The 15307-nt window shown below is 35.0% G+C and overlaps 1 protein-coding gene across 18 annotated transcripts in view; it reads left to right on the forward strand.

Moving 5' to 3' along the window:
- The window catches only part of Camk2d (calcium/calmodulin dependent protein kinase II delta), a 301010-nt gene that overhangs the window by 261669 nt on the left and 24034 nt on the right, over positions 1 to 15307 (forward strand). For 11 of the 18 annotated variants that reach the window (XM_047566259.1, XM_047566254.1, XM_047566260.1 and 8 more), the window contains 2 exons: positions 497 to 538; positions 2745 to 2793. In XM_047566259.1, the coding sequence (XP_047422215.1) occupies positions 497 to 538; positions 2745 to 2793 (91 nt within the window). The remainder of the gene's footprint in view (positions 1 to 496; positions 539 to 2744; positions 2794 to 15307) is intronic. The other 7 variants (XM_047566270.1, XM_047566271.1, XM_047566273.1 and 4 more) reach the window with 1 other exon arrangement.

Genomic DNA, 15307 nt, shown 5'->3' on the forward strand with positions numbered 1-15307 from the left:
AGTATTTTCTTCATAGATAAACATGACTTTACAGCCTATTATTCTGAATCAATTATCTAAACAATACAGCTGAAAAAATAGCTTTACAAAGAATTTGAAATCTCTCAAAGAGATCTATCTCCGGTGCCCTTGGCCCATTTTCTATTGGATAACATTAGTGGGCCCATTAAAGAAAGGAAAGTTCTCTCTGGCCTGGGACTTGGTGAAACAGTGAGTGCCTCTTTGGGTCTCCAAATTTCAAAGCCCTGTGTGTATACTGATCAGGAATAAGGTCTTTGCATGCTGCTTCTGGGTAGGCAGAGTCTTATCCATGGCTCACCAGGGAGATCTTTCATCAGAGATCTTGTCTGCTGCAACGTCTGACAGCAGTTAACATCGCTTTAGCTCTCGTCACTATTTAGTTTTGTCAGTTGGCTCTCTCTGCTCTGTCCCTCAGACTAGTAAGAATGTACTTACCAATGCGAACTGTTTCTTTCTCTATTTTGTTCTCACTCAGGAGCCCCAAACTACTGTAATCCACAACCCTGATGGAAACAAGGTATTCAGAAAGAATCAACCTCATCTTGCTTTAACAAGATTACACATCTCATCAAATTCTCAATGCAGAATTAATTCACAATCTAAAAAATAGAACAGAAAATCTTTGTTCTTTGTCTACTGCATTTTCTTTTTGGCCTAATGGTTCTAAAACTATACACCAGACTTCTTTCAAATAAAAATGAATGACAGCTTGAAAGAGAAATGAATGATACCTTAGTCAGTAAGAAAGAAAAGTCAGGTTAAACATTTATATATAAAGTTATTTTGTCATGATGACTGTGTATCTTAAGCAATTCCATGTGGTCTTTTTGTTTTTCCTTGCCTGTTTGTGCTTTGTATTGTAGACATATACTGCATGAAATTCTAGAATTTCTTGCTACCATTTCATTGTCTTCAAAAATATCAACTTGAGTTTATAGGTATTTGTTTAAATTTAATGTTGTTTTTGAGCTTTATTCTATTCTGTTGTCATAGTATTTTGTTTTTGTTTTTGTTGTTTTCAATTCCCTGTTGTTGATGATGTTGCTGTTGTCATTTGGCATGAATTTGAGGAGAATCGGGAGTTTGACTTCTTGTGAAATATGTTTGTCATTGAGTTATACGCATTTCAGTAACAGTTTATTACTTATGCTGAGTTAAGACTAATATGTTCTACCTATTGTAAATTATTTGTATAGCATGTTAATTAAATAACAGCACTTGCATTTATCTCTAAGAGTGAAGAGAGACATGTCCTGAATGTATTTCATGTTTTCAATTTATTGCTTTTTATAAATTATCTTATTTCCAAGAGGAAGAAAAATACCATCATCAGACTTTTCTCAAATAATAAGTATAATCATAGGTTTTACTTTGCCTTACCCTCATAAACAATGTAGAGGGTTTAGAAAACACATTTCCTCTCTGGTTTAACATTTCACTGGTCAATATTAAATCATTAAAATAAAAAACATGAAGTATTATGTTTTTAAATGTGAGATGCATTTTATAGTCATTACACTGAAAATGTTCTAAATCCCTAAAAGACTTAAGATAGTCAGGACCATCACATGTGAGAATGTTTTCTCAATAACATTAACAAATGAAAGACCACGCATAACAGCTGGAGTGGACACTTTCATAGTTCTAGCTATATCATTTGTCAGAGTCGTTGCATGGTATTTCTTGCTTACGTAAATTAGTCTACTGTTACAATGCATGGGTTTACCTTCATGTTGAGTTTCAATCTGAACGCAATGTCACCTTAAGAAATGCATGAAAACTTTTCTTTGGTTTTGTGTGTGTAGAGACTCTGGATACATTTTTGCTTAGCTTATCCCTTTGGTTTAAATATTGTATACTCTATTTATATAAATTGATCACTTTTTAAAATATTGGATCTATAAGAGGACACTGAATAGTATTTCAACACTTTTCAAAATCTAGTTTTTGTCACTGAGCTGTTGATTGAAAGTTTGTTTGTAGTTTATTCAGTAGCCTTGACGCATTCCAAATAGAAAATTGTATCTTTCTGATGCATACTGCAAAGTTTTTTCCTAGAATAGATTTTTAGTAGTATACCTTCAATGAAAACATTCATCAAAACATTTTGAGAAATGTATTTTAATATGACAGTTACAGTGTGCCTTTAAGTGTGCTAATTTGTCTTCAACTGAATTTGTAGTTTCACAAAGAAAGAACTTTGTCTTTTCACTATGGGAGTGGGTTTCTTATCAATGACAGCCAGTTTCTAATTTAGGAAATAAAAAATCTAAAAGTAAATTATTCTTTATAATTCCATTATTCTGGCCTAACATGAAATTTCTTCTTTTAATTGCTTTCAACCTATATCAGCTTAATACCTTTAGTTTCTTCACTCTCCTCAACACACACAAAAAAGCACACTTTATGCAATACTGTGACACAAACAAATTTTTACACAGATTTTAAAATAAATTGTATATTCTGCTGCTTCTACAAATCACCCAGATTTTTATTGCTACAGAGATTAGGCAACCAGAGTACTCCCTTTTTGAAATGTTTATAGCATTTGACATTTTATTTCTGTTAAAACCACTTAATGTATTTGTCCATCTGCATGTCAGCATATGTACACAGCCTGCTGAAGAATTTTGCATGATATGCATATCACTAGTCAACTTCATGAGAAGAAATCCAATACCATTTATTGCATGCAACTTAAAAATGTGTTTTCTTCTTAACAGGAATCAACTGAGAGTTCAAATACAACAATTGAGGATGAAGATGTGAAAGGTAGGCTTACGTCAGAAATGAAGAATCCTAACTCAAAGTTCCATATGTATCAGAAAAGAACAAAATTTATTTCAAATAAACAGTGAATTTAGGAAGTAGGTTTATCCTGAAACACAAAGTTAATTTCCTTTTTATAAATACATTATTGTTTCAATAATATATGCATATTGATTTTGTCAATTTTTTCACATTATTTTATGTGTTTTAAAATATAGGCAACATGATATACACACTGCCACATTGTTATAATGACAACTAGTAATAACTATGTGGGTAGATGATAAATTGTACATTTGTCAGTTAAAAAGTAATATGAAATTTATGCACACATTGGTATATTCATGAACCCTCTTTAGAAACAACATATATTCAAGGACACAGTATGAAAATAACATTTGTTTAAACTTTTGATGGTTTCAAGTGGTTATCAATGGAATTTTGTTTTGCCAGCTTTTTTTTACCATAGGTTTTCCTGTACTTTTCTAATATATTTAGTTAGGTTGTCGGAGCTTTTTAAGCTACTGACATCTTCTCAGTGCCTCTTCTCAGTACTAAATACTGCAGTTAGCTTGCTTCCTTGTGGGCACATCACTGGGTTAAATCTGCTTCAATCACTTTTGCAGTTTGTGTTCTTATTTTTGTGTACTACAACTTCTATAAGTCACTTATTTAGAAATCATTCTGAAAAATGATGGTTAGAAAAAAGATATTTAAAGTATAATTATTAAAGGAAAGGACATATGAAGAAAATTAAAAGATATGATACCTCAAATAATTAAACTTATGTAGATGTAGAAAGATGATTTACCTAATAGCATCACCGAAGGTTGTAATTCCATATATGGCTTTAGTAAAATATAGGCTTGAAAGGTTGTATTCATGTTATTGAATAAACAACCAGGGAATTCTCAGGTCAAGGGAATATGGGCAGTTAAGGAAATAAAGATGATTGTAGACCACAAGTTGCCAGTCATCTCTGCTGACTTTTCCCTTTGGGGTTGAATAGAACAACTGGCACTATTAAAGTGTGCTCTATTTATATTTCTAGTGCACTGGCCTAACTCTGCTAGAGGTAGTCAATTGTTGTTTTTTATAATGGATAGGAGGATAGCTGTGTCAGGTATTTTATTTAGTAGGTCTGTTCATCTCACTCTTGCCCCTGAGCTAAAATTTGAACTGAAGTAATTTTATGAATCATTGATGCCAGTCACATTAGATATAGAGTTTAAAAAAAAAAAAAAAAGCAGATGTGCTATTTAACTTTCTCAGTGACTCAAGAAGCAGCATGTTTTTAAAGGACTTGGATTCATTAACTCTTTCAACTAAGCAAAATGTCATGTGTGATTTTTCACATTTTTTCCTTGATCAAGATTCAGAAAATGCATGCATTATCCACTGAAAAGACTGTGACTCTTTAAATAACTAAATAAAATTAGGAGGTACCAACACCTCACTGTTGCAGTTCATCTACCAGGAAGTTTGTTTATTGTTTGGTGATTATGAGCAGAGTTCCTGAATGTGATTCTTCAGTTATGAAATACTTATTCAGGATCATTGATATTAATTTATGTAAATATCAGTATATACAAAGAGTCCTTCTGGGATATAACAAATGGAAACACTATTTGCCTATACAGTTATGCTACGTGCATAACACCAAATGTTAGAGAAATGAAGCTTAATATTGAGTTGAGAAGAAATGTCCAACTGAGAATTAAGTCCAAGGTACTTTGGTTTATTTCCTTGGATCTCTTAAATAAAGGAAGTTTCTATTTAACTTTACTAGCATGGATCTGGCCACAGAATCCTAACTAGAGTACATTAGGCCTTGTTTGTGTTCTCTATAAGACCCATCCAGCCTTTGAGTAGCTTTTTAATATTAAATATCAGAAAACATTAAGACTAGAAGATGTTTTGCAAGATCACCCAGCTCATCATTTTGACTATAAGGCAGGGGAGACGTAAAGTAGTCAAAAATGTTTAAGGTATTTTTTATGCTGGCAATATGTTTGCGTAGGAATCTCTGCATTTATCAGTGCACAGTCCTTAAGAAAGACCCTAATACAGTTCTGCATTTGAATGATTATACTTTTTTCTTCAGCTCAGAATTTGCTATAGTTCTAGGAACTATAGCTTAATAGGAAATTTGTTGTCCATCTCTGTTAGAATGCAAATTTATCCATATATTAAACATGTAGGAACTCACAAAGACCATTAGCTATATAACCTGATCAGAACTATGTCCTCTTTACAAGACTATATCTTATCTATAAAATGGCATTTCTTCCTTCCACACATACTCTGACCTTTCTGTGTAGTACCTTGTGATCAGGAAGAACACCACACTTTTTAATACACTGTTAGGCATGTTGCCACAGCACACTCCTGCCTGCTGGCTCATGCTCTCCCATTCCCTCCAGCCATCTCACACATAGCATGTCCCACACCGTACTTGAACTTGTGGCGTTTCATGTTAGTGTTATCTCTTGAATACCATACCACATGTTCCCCCTGCCAATGCCCCATGCCCAAGGACTCCCTGCCAGGGAAGCTTCTGTGTTCTCTCCACTGCAGAGAATGTGGGCAGAGGTGGGGAGGACTTAGACATATGGTGATCTTGTCAAAGGGAGAAATGAGATAAACCAGCAGCACAGTCCCTCCTCCCTGATTCTTTGGGGTGAAAACAGCATAGACAAGCCAGCTCTTCTCGGAGAAGGAAGAAGGAGACAAATAGGTAGACTAGTGGTGCTTCACCAGAAAACCTGGAGCACCATAGTAAACCAAGATTTGGAGGAGACCCATTTTTTCTTTTTGCTGGTTTCCATTCAGAATGACTGTGATTTCCTGAGGCCCAGATGAGGTGTTACTTCTGAGCTATGTCTAGGCTCTCTTTCCTCACTCATTAAGCAAATATTTATGGAAGGCCTACTGTTTGCCTGAACTCCATGTTTCTCCTTATAAAATAGTCATTGTCAAGAGAGTTCAGAGATGCAGAGTCAAACCCACTTCTGTTTGCTTTACCGGAGTCTTTTTTGTTAAAATGTAGGCTCATTTCTCTTAGGTAATTCAACAAGTATCAAGAAAATATAGTGAGAAGGTGAGATTCAAGATAAGTGTATTTTTTATCTAAAAATCCTTTTCTTTTTCTTATAAAACTTCGGTATTGAGTTATAATCACACTTTCCTTCCTAAATTCACAGTCATCTTAAGAGATTTGCTTCATTTTACAACTCTTATTTTGCAAAAGCTTTTAGAGTTCCTTGTTTTCTTTCTCCAAAGGAAATGTGTTGGCTTTCTAATGTTGATCTTTTTACAACTGCCTAATTTTGTCCTGTATTCAAAAACCAAATATTTCTGATGTTGTCAATAAACTCAGCCACTAACTGAATGTCACGGAGAGATACTGACAGTTTGAAAACAAATGTGAGTTTTAAAGCATACTGTCACAGCAGCACTGGGGTAAGAACAGCCCATTACATGCCCAAAAGAAAAAAAAAATTCTGACTACAACTAACTATGTTTTTAGAATATAGCTCTGTGTGCATGTGTGCATGTCTGTGGTACTGGGAATTGCACCCAGGGTCTCACACATACTGGGCAAGCACTCTACTACTGAGCTATGTCCCCAGGCCTATTTCGTTTTTATTCTGAGACAGGGTCTTGCTAAATTGCCCAAGCTAGCCTCAAATCTTGCAATCCTTTTGTTCTCAACCTCCTGAGTAGCTGAGATTATAGGCATGAACTACTGTATTCAGTTCAAAGTATAAATTTTTAGGTCAAAACTGTTGAAATAGCCATTTCTATTTTGAATATGCTAATGCAGTAAAACATTACCTTGTATCAATTTCAAGTGTCACTGAAAGGCTGTCATAGTTTACATATCATTAGAGAATGGCAATTCTAACAGTGCTCCTTCCTAGGGGTGTGGGTGTGCCTAAAGACAATGATATTTAGCAATGGTCCTTTCCATACTGTATACATTTAAAGACTGTCCTTTGGTTTGTGGCTGTAGCCACGGTTTGCAGGGCCTGTCGCTGTATGCCACAATGCCTCTTCACCTCATAACCCGCCCAGCACCATTGCTAAGAGTCAGCTACCCCACTTCCTGATGAGTGCACGTCCATTTGATCCATCTGCTGCTCTTTCCCAGCATGCCAGAGTTGTGCAACACCTGTCAAAGTTGGGCTCCTGAATGCCCTTGTCATCTGTGTCACTCTGCTTCCAGCATCTCACTTCAGCTCACCACTGAGCAGCTGCTTGGATCTCTTGCTGCATTTCATCCTTACATGTCTAGGCCAATAGAATTCTGTGCAACATGCAGGAATCTGTAGCTTTGAGACTGACTATGTGTGGAGCCATGCCTTTGTTTAACCTCTTTTTCCTTTTCCTAACTAATAGGTGATGGTAATGAAGCTGTATAGGATGTTTGCAAAAGACCCGGTTATGGGCAGAGATGTTGGCATCCTTATTATTTAAATGAGATTTGGTATTTGATGATATCCAGACTTCCTGGTCTGAGCTAATAGACAGAATCTCTTAATGAATGAGCTGTTTCCTTGTGTCTTTTAAAAATATACACATTAGTGTACAGTGTGGTGTACTCAGGTTCAGCTCTCCTTAAGTTCTGTTTTATTGATGAAAATCTTCATTTCTGTGTAGGATTTCCTGGAGCAGATAATCAGATCATGGCAATCTCTTCAGATCTGCATGCAGTTTATCACTTGACTTGTCTTGCGTGCGTACTCACAAAGAATACTCAAATCAAGAAAATCCTGAATATTTTAAAGACTTTTGATAATTATGCCATTCCATTAGGCTAAACATGTCTTAGAGGACCTTTAGTGTAGTAAAATATAACTGCTTTGAGTGTTCTAATCTAATATTTGATTTTACAAGATTATTAAGAAAATTTCTTGTCTGTATGTTTTCATCAACCTATTGATCTTTTAGCTTTTAAATCAGGATGAGTAACTTACAGAATTGATGTATAATTTATTCTAATCTTCCACCAATGCAAAAATATTTTCTTTTTCTCTTTGTTTTTCTTTTCTTCACATTTCTTCTACTTTTTCCATATTCACTCTGTGATTCTCTTTACTCTTTGCCTTCTGACAGGTCTGTATCTTTAATTTGTCAGGAAGAGCTTTAAGCTTGTGCAAGTCTGCTGACAAAGTAGTCAGAACTGTTGCCAACCCATTTTAATACAAAATCAAAACAAAAAAATCTAAACTAACAAGCAAAAATACATAACTACATGTTTTTATCATAAGAAAAATAGACTCACTATTTTAATAAAGTTTTGGGCTCAGAGGTACTATAAATAGATTTTCTTACAAGTTTGCAAAATATTATAATGAATTTTAGAAATAACAACTGCAAAAATAATGTAGTGTATATTTTTTGAAATAGTATGTAAATCCTAAAAGCACATATAGTCATTTCTTCATTTCTCCAGGCCACACATCCATGGGTTCAACCAACTGGAAATCAAAATCATTAAAAACAATAACTGCATCTGTATTGGACTTGTACAGATTTTTTTCTTGTCCTTATTCCCTAAATAATAGCACTACAACACTATATACTATAAGCAATCTAGAGATGATTTCAAGTGTAAAACGGCATACTAAAGTGAACTTTACCTTTATGTGTATCTATAAAGGACCAATTTTAAAAAAAACAGTAAATAAAGAGAAGGAAGACCAGTGGAATAAAGAAAGGGAGAACGGGGCTGGAAGAAGGAGAGGAAAAGAGAAAGTACCAAGGACCAAAATAAACAAATTATATTCCATGCATGTAAGATTATGTCAAAATGAACCCTACTGTTATGTGTAACTATAATGCTGTAATAAAAATATCTTTTAAAAAGTATTCAAGAGGATATGAGCAGGTTATATACAAAAACAATTCTATATTTAAGGGACCTAAGCATCTCTGGATTTTGTTTTCTGCAGAGGTTTCAGAATAAATTTCCTGTGGATATTAGGAAACAAGTGTATGATGTAAGGTTCCTTCCATCAGTTTCAGAAGCTTGACTAAACTCTCATTCTTTTAATTTTTAACTCATTTTAACAGTTCAAATTTTTTTAAATCTAAAATCTGACATTTATTATTTATACATACTTGTTTATGTGATAGTTAAAACTGCAAGAGAGAATCCACCTCACCACTAGTGTCATCCAAAACTTCATAGATGGCAAGAACTAACATGAAAACAGTTTCATAGGTACTGAGGAGAAAACTCTCTTGTTTTTGTTCATGTATCTATTCATACCATTGTGTAATTTAAAATAGACCAATTTAATAAGCTGCTGAATTTAACATTATGTGTAATTATTATTTTAGATTATAATTTATTACCTTTTTTAAAACTAATGTAAAATATAAAATGTCAGCAACTTAGGGAGGCCCTAAGGAACTTACCAAGACCTTGCCTCAAAATAAAAAATAAAAAGGACTGAGAATGTACTTCAGTGGTACAGTACCCCTTGGTTCAATCCCCAGTACCACCTCCCCCCAAAAAAATGTGACTCCTGAATTTATTTATTTAATTTTCTTTTTTGGTACTGGGGATTGAACCCAGCAGCATTTAATCACTGAGCCACATTCCCAGCCCTATTTTTTTTTATATTTTATTTAGAAACAGTCTCGATGAGTTACTTAAGGGTCTCGCTAAATTGCTGAGGCTGGTTTTGAATTTGAGATCCTCCTACCTCAGCCTCCAGAGCCCATGGGATTACAGGCATATGCCACCACACCCGACCTGAATTTAGTTTTAAAGGGTAAGGAATACAAACAAAAACCAGGAAACAAAAACCAGGGAGAGGAGAAACATATGCTTCATAAAAGGCACACAAACAATGCATGGTAGGTCCAAAGTCCTACAAACAAATAAAAATGTTATTGAAGATTGAAATCCAAATTAGAAAGGAAGGAGGGAATGTATGGTTATGGAAAGCACTGAGTCTTACCAAGGAGACTGTGATCCATTTTATCAAAGACAGATGGGAGATCCCAGACAATGATAATATACCAAGTACCAGGAAATAGCAGAAGGTTTTACAGAGGAGAGTGATGTAGTAAGATGTGCACAGGAGGACTGCTCTGGCAGCTCCGAGGTGTATATATTTGAGGGGTAGGTCAAGATAGTAAGACCAATTTTAAGACTATCTAGAAGGAGATACATGGTCAAAGTAGGGTTGAGTTTTGTTTTGATGAACAAATCTAGATCATATTTGTAGGCTAATGATAAAGGACAAGTAGGAATGAAATTTACTATTCTTTTTTACATTTATTAAGTTTCTCTTTCAACAAATGCGTATTGAAGGATTATTGTATGCAAGTCAAATTAAAGGCACAGGATATTCAGAAATGACAATATTAATCGAATTTCAACTTCCATGAAAATTACATTTTACTGAGGAGATATAAATAATAAACAAGGTTCATAGTTTCTGTCAAAGATTTAATCTTGTGATAAAAATTATCCCAGAGTAGCTAAAGATTTTACCTTACATGATCCTGATAAAACTTCATCCATTAAGTAAGCGTTCTTAGTCCAACTTTTCAGAATTTAATTTTAACCTTACAGAAGTTAAGGCATATAGCCAATAGGAGCGGAAAATGTGCTTTCAGCTACTGCACTGAACTTGGTGATTTCTAGAATCTTGCAGCCTTCACATACCACAATATAATATCCTATGTATTTAATAATATATAAATGTATTCCAGAAAGCATGGTGGCAAAGGCCCTGGAGGTTTTCTAACAAACATGAAGGTTTCCAAGGTAGGTAGCACCATTTAGTCTCAAGTCTGCAAGTGTCACCTTTTGCTCTTGAAATCAGGTCCAAGGCCCTAAATAATGAGAGACCGTGAAACCATAATAGGGTGTTAGCTTGTCTTTTGTAAAGAGCCCCCAATGAAGCTTAAGATCATGCTACTTAGAAAGTTTGTTTAGAAAATAGTAACTACAAGTAAATGGCATAACGATCAGTAGAGGGAAGGGAGAAGAGGACTGGAGGAGAGAGATGGGGACTGACTTACAACAAGATATATTCCATGCTTTTATAATTATGTCATAATGGATTCTACACTCACGTATAACTAAAAAGAAAGAAAGAAGGTTTAACTCTAAGCTGTAACAATGTCTTGACTTCATTGGTAATAGCATGTTATTTACCAGTTTTTGTGGAGTTAATTCTGAATAGAAATAATTAATGCCTTGTCCTTATGTATGTAAAATGCAGGATGCCATTGTATCTAGAAAACAGTTTCCCCTTGGGCTGGGGTTATAGCTCAGTGGTAGAGTTCATGCTTAGCATTCAGAAGCCCCAGATTTGATCCTCAGCACCTCAAACAAATAAGGAAAAAAATATATTTACCATTACAAACAGGCTTCAGGGACTTAAAAAAAAAAAATAAAAGCTCATTTCATCTTCACAGAAAACTTGTAAGATTGGGAAACAGAACAAAAAGGGGACTCCAGATACTGTGACTAACAACCAGCCATCTGGAATCACACCAGCCCTAAAGCCCTCTTTCAGGGAAAAACCAAGCCCTTTGCCAGGCACAAGGAATCTAAACTTTCAAAGGGAGAAAGAGAAATTTTAAAGCTATTCCTGGTGTTGCAGTCACTATGACAAATGGGGAAAAGAGAGTATATAGAAATCAGATGTCAGGCCAGGCATGGTGGCACAGCCTGTAATCCCAGAGGCTCGGGAGGCTGAGGCAAGAGGATCTTGAGTGCAAAACCAGCATCAGCAAAAGCAAGGTACTAAGCAACTCCGTGAAACCCTGTCTCTACATAAAAAATTAAAAGTAGGGCTGGGGATGTGGCTCTGTGACCTAGAGCCTCTGAGTTTAATCCCGGGTCCAGCCCCCGTCCCCTTCCTTCCCCCAAAAAGGAAATCAGATGTCAGGTTCCTAAATTTCATGACTAAGTGGAAGGAATGGTGCTTGTGAATTTATGTCAGAGCCATGACCCCAGATTGAAGTGGAGAAGAAGGGAAGTTTGGGAAGAATGGGAATATGGAGATTAAGTTTACCTTTTCCAGTAAAAGCACAACTTTTGGCAAGCCTATCATTGAATCTTTGTTTCAAAATGTCCCAGAGATTTCATGAGCTTCATGAGCTTCTCGGTAACTTCCCTGCCTAGCAAAGTTCAGGTTCAGTGGGATTTTTCTTCCACACTAGTTCCTGTGATACATTTCTTTCTTTTTTTTTTTTTTTTTTTTTTTTTTCTGTGATGTATTTCTGCTTTTAGTTTTGACCTATTGCTTATTTCCTTTTAAGGCTTGTTTCCTGCATGCTGCTTAGCCTTGAGTCATAACCTAGTCTAATATTAGACCTTGGGATCACCAAGAATATAACTCCCCTGGACAATTTTTACTCTTCTTTCATTTCTGAAACTGGTGCATCCTGGGACAAGGCAAAGTTGAATTTTCCTTTCAATGACTCCAACATGGCTATCTTCAGTTTTCCAGTTCTTTGTTTCTGTGTAGTATTCAGATAACGCTTAGAGAAATAATACGGGCATTAAAAATTAACATAAAAGCATAGATATAGGTAAAGATTATAGATATAATCATTTCTGAATAAATACAGAGAATTTCAGAGGCATGTAACATATGTAATTCCTGACAGAGACCTCTATTTAAAATATTTGGATTCATTCATTTAAAAAATATAACAATAAAAGGACAAAGGGTTAAGGATGTGGCTTGGTGGTAGAGTGCTTGCCTCGCATATGTAAGGTCCTGAGTTTGATCCCCAGCACCACAAAGAAGCAAAAATTTAAAACACACACAGTTGGAACCTACTATGTGTTGGAAATGATAGAACAGGCTGAGGGTAAAAAGAAACAGCTTTGTCCAGTGCAGTGGCACATAACTATAATCCCAGTGATTTGAGAACCCTAGGCAGAAGGATTGCAAGTTCCATGCCTGCCTGGGCAATTTAGGGGGACCCTGTCTCAAAAAAATTTTTTTAAAGGGTGGGATGGGGCAGTAATGTAGCGCAATGGTAGAGTGACCTTGGGTTCAATCCCCAGTTCAGGAAAAAAAAAAATTATTTCCTTAGGGAGTTCTTAGTTTTATAAGACTTTCATTAAAGAGGACTTTAATGAAATGGTATCTTATTTCATATTAAAAGATTAACTTTCTCTCAGGGTACATAAATAAAATTCTTTCTCATTAGAAATTTTCATATTAGCTAGTCCTTCTTCTTTCATTTCTTTTACAGTGTGATAGTGTTTTTTCCCTGGCTACTGTTGTTGAACAGAATTTGTCAATCTGTTTTGTGAAAATAATTCCTGTGATGGGTTATTAGGATTACTCTGCTGTTTTACTGTGGTAATTTCCTATAAGTTCACCTAACTATAATAGCAGTAATAGAACATGGTCACAGTGAATAGTGATAATGTTTGTCAAATGCCTGGCAATGCCTGGGCCAAGATACTCAGTATGGTTACATAACTGCTGCCCATTCTTCCCATGAGTAGATAAAATGAACACATATCATATTGAAAACATATTGAAAAAGTCCATAAATCCAAAGGGACCTTTGGGGGTTTGTTGTTTTAATTCTTAGCATTGTTCTTTCTTTTTTCTCAACCATTTATTTTAGGTTTGACATCTGTAAATGTTAATACCCACATCCAGCTAACTAACATATAAAAACATGGAAGCTGCGCAAGTACAGAAAACAAATTCATCTTTGCTTTAAAACTGAAGTTACTGTTTTTAAAAAGTCTCTTATTGTGGCGACAATATTCTTTTAACTCCTGATGAATTTTGTTTATTTACTTATTTATTTGATGTGGTACTGAGGATCAGGCCCAGTGCCTCACACATGTGAGGCCAGGGCGCTACCCCTGAGCCACACCACCAACCCAACTCATGATGAATCTTGGACAATGAGATTATTTTAACTTATTGCTTTTCACCTCCATAGTACCACATAGTAGGCACTCAATAAATTCATGAATTAATTACAAAGTTTACTTTAAATTAATTTTGTCAGAGACATATTTTGCTTTTAATTAAACATAACATATTTTAAATAATGACTCAAAGTCTTCCCTCATTTAAACTGATCCTTTTTCCCTATGGATAATCACATCGAGTGTTTTGAAAAATTGCCCCAGATTGGTTCACTTTCGGCCATATCTTGATTATTACTAGAAGTAGGTAGACTGCTTGTTTTCTTCAAAAGTAGAACACAAATTTTAAAACGAGTATTTGAATACAGAGATATTTAAACACTTTTCAGGCAAGAGGTCTCAATAACCATAATGTTCCCATGTCGGTGTTTCCTCAAGGGAATATTAACCGTCTTGGTAGATGCTGACAGATTAAGTGTGGAAGACCTATTATTTATTTTTGAAATGAGTCTATACAGGATCATTGGTTTCTTTATTAACATCACCACATGCGGTTATTTACAATATGGCCATCCAGCAAAACACAGATAGCAAATATTAAGGAGAGAATTTGGGATTTTAGGAAAAGTTGAGGTAATAGACAAACATCCACTGCAGCTATAGCTTTCAAATTAAAAACAAAAAAGAACGAAACTCTGCTCTACAATTCAAACCTTTTCATTTGGGGAAAATAACATGTTAGAATACTAAGTAGAGAATTTTACCCATACCCAGCCTACTTTACTCAGAATTATGGTAGTCTAATGAAATTTTGTATCTCATTATTCAAAGTTAAGCTGAACAGAAATGTAAGGATACTTCTGAACAATAGAGAAAATACCTGTGAAAAGGTTAATGGTCTATAGTAACAGAAAAGGTAGTTTGCTTTTCAGAAACTATGGTGATTTTTAGAGGAGTTTATACCAACGTAGAAATAGTGTGAGCACATAAGATAACATATTTAAGACTCTGTTCAAGAAATATAAGTTCTTTATTCATCAACTTTCCAAGAGAAGAGACACCTAAGAAGGAAATTATTAATACTCCTTAAATATATTGAAGCAAGTGTTAGTAAAAATGAAATGTTGTGCTTACCTGTTACAAAGAATCCAACAAACAAAAACATTCTGTGGGAAAGAGTATAAACACCTACACCTGAGTTAATATCATTAGAATCTTCTAGAGGTTCCTAGCATGAATAGTGTTGTTAAGTTTTGAAGAGCTCCCTACTACGGTTGCTTAAATTAGATTCGTTTCTCTTCGGTGGTGCGTGGTTGTACTGTGTTTGTGCTAATACTAGAGACAACCTGTGACGGCATCCCCAGTTGCCCTCCTCCTCAGCATTCACATGGAGTCATTATCTCCACGTTATCTCAAAATTGTTTTCTATGGAAGATTCTTACTATTGTCTTACTCTTGGTTAACATAATATAGATGTAAATTTTCTAAGTGTGGGATTCCAATTATTCATCAAATAATCTGAATGGTGTCTGATGAATGCTCGTCTTTTGAGTTCAACAGATAAACAATATATCCATACTATAAATATCTACTATGTTATATTTTATAATAACTTGATAATCTATGTTGTTAGGG

The sequence above is a fragment of the Sciurus carolinensis genome, chromosome 10 (genome assembly GCF_902686445.1).
Source record: "Sciurus carolinensis chromosome 10, mSciCar1.2, whole genome shotgun sequence".
Lineage (NCBI taxonomy): Eukaryota > Metazoa > Chordata > Mammalia > Rodentia > Sciuridae > Sciurus > Sciurus carolinensis.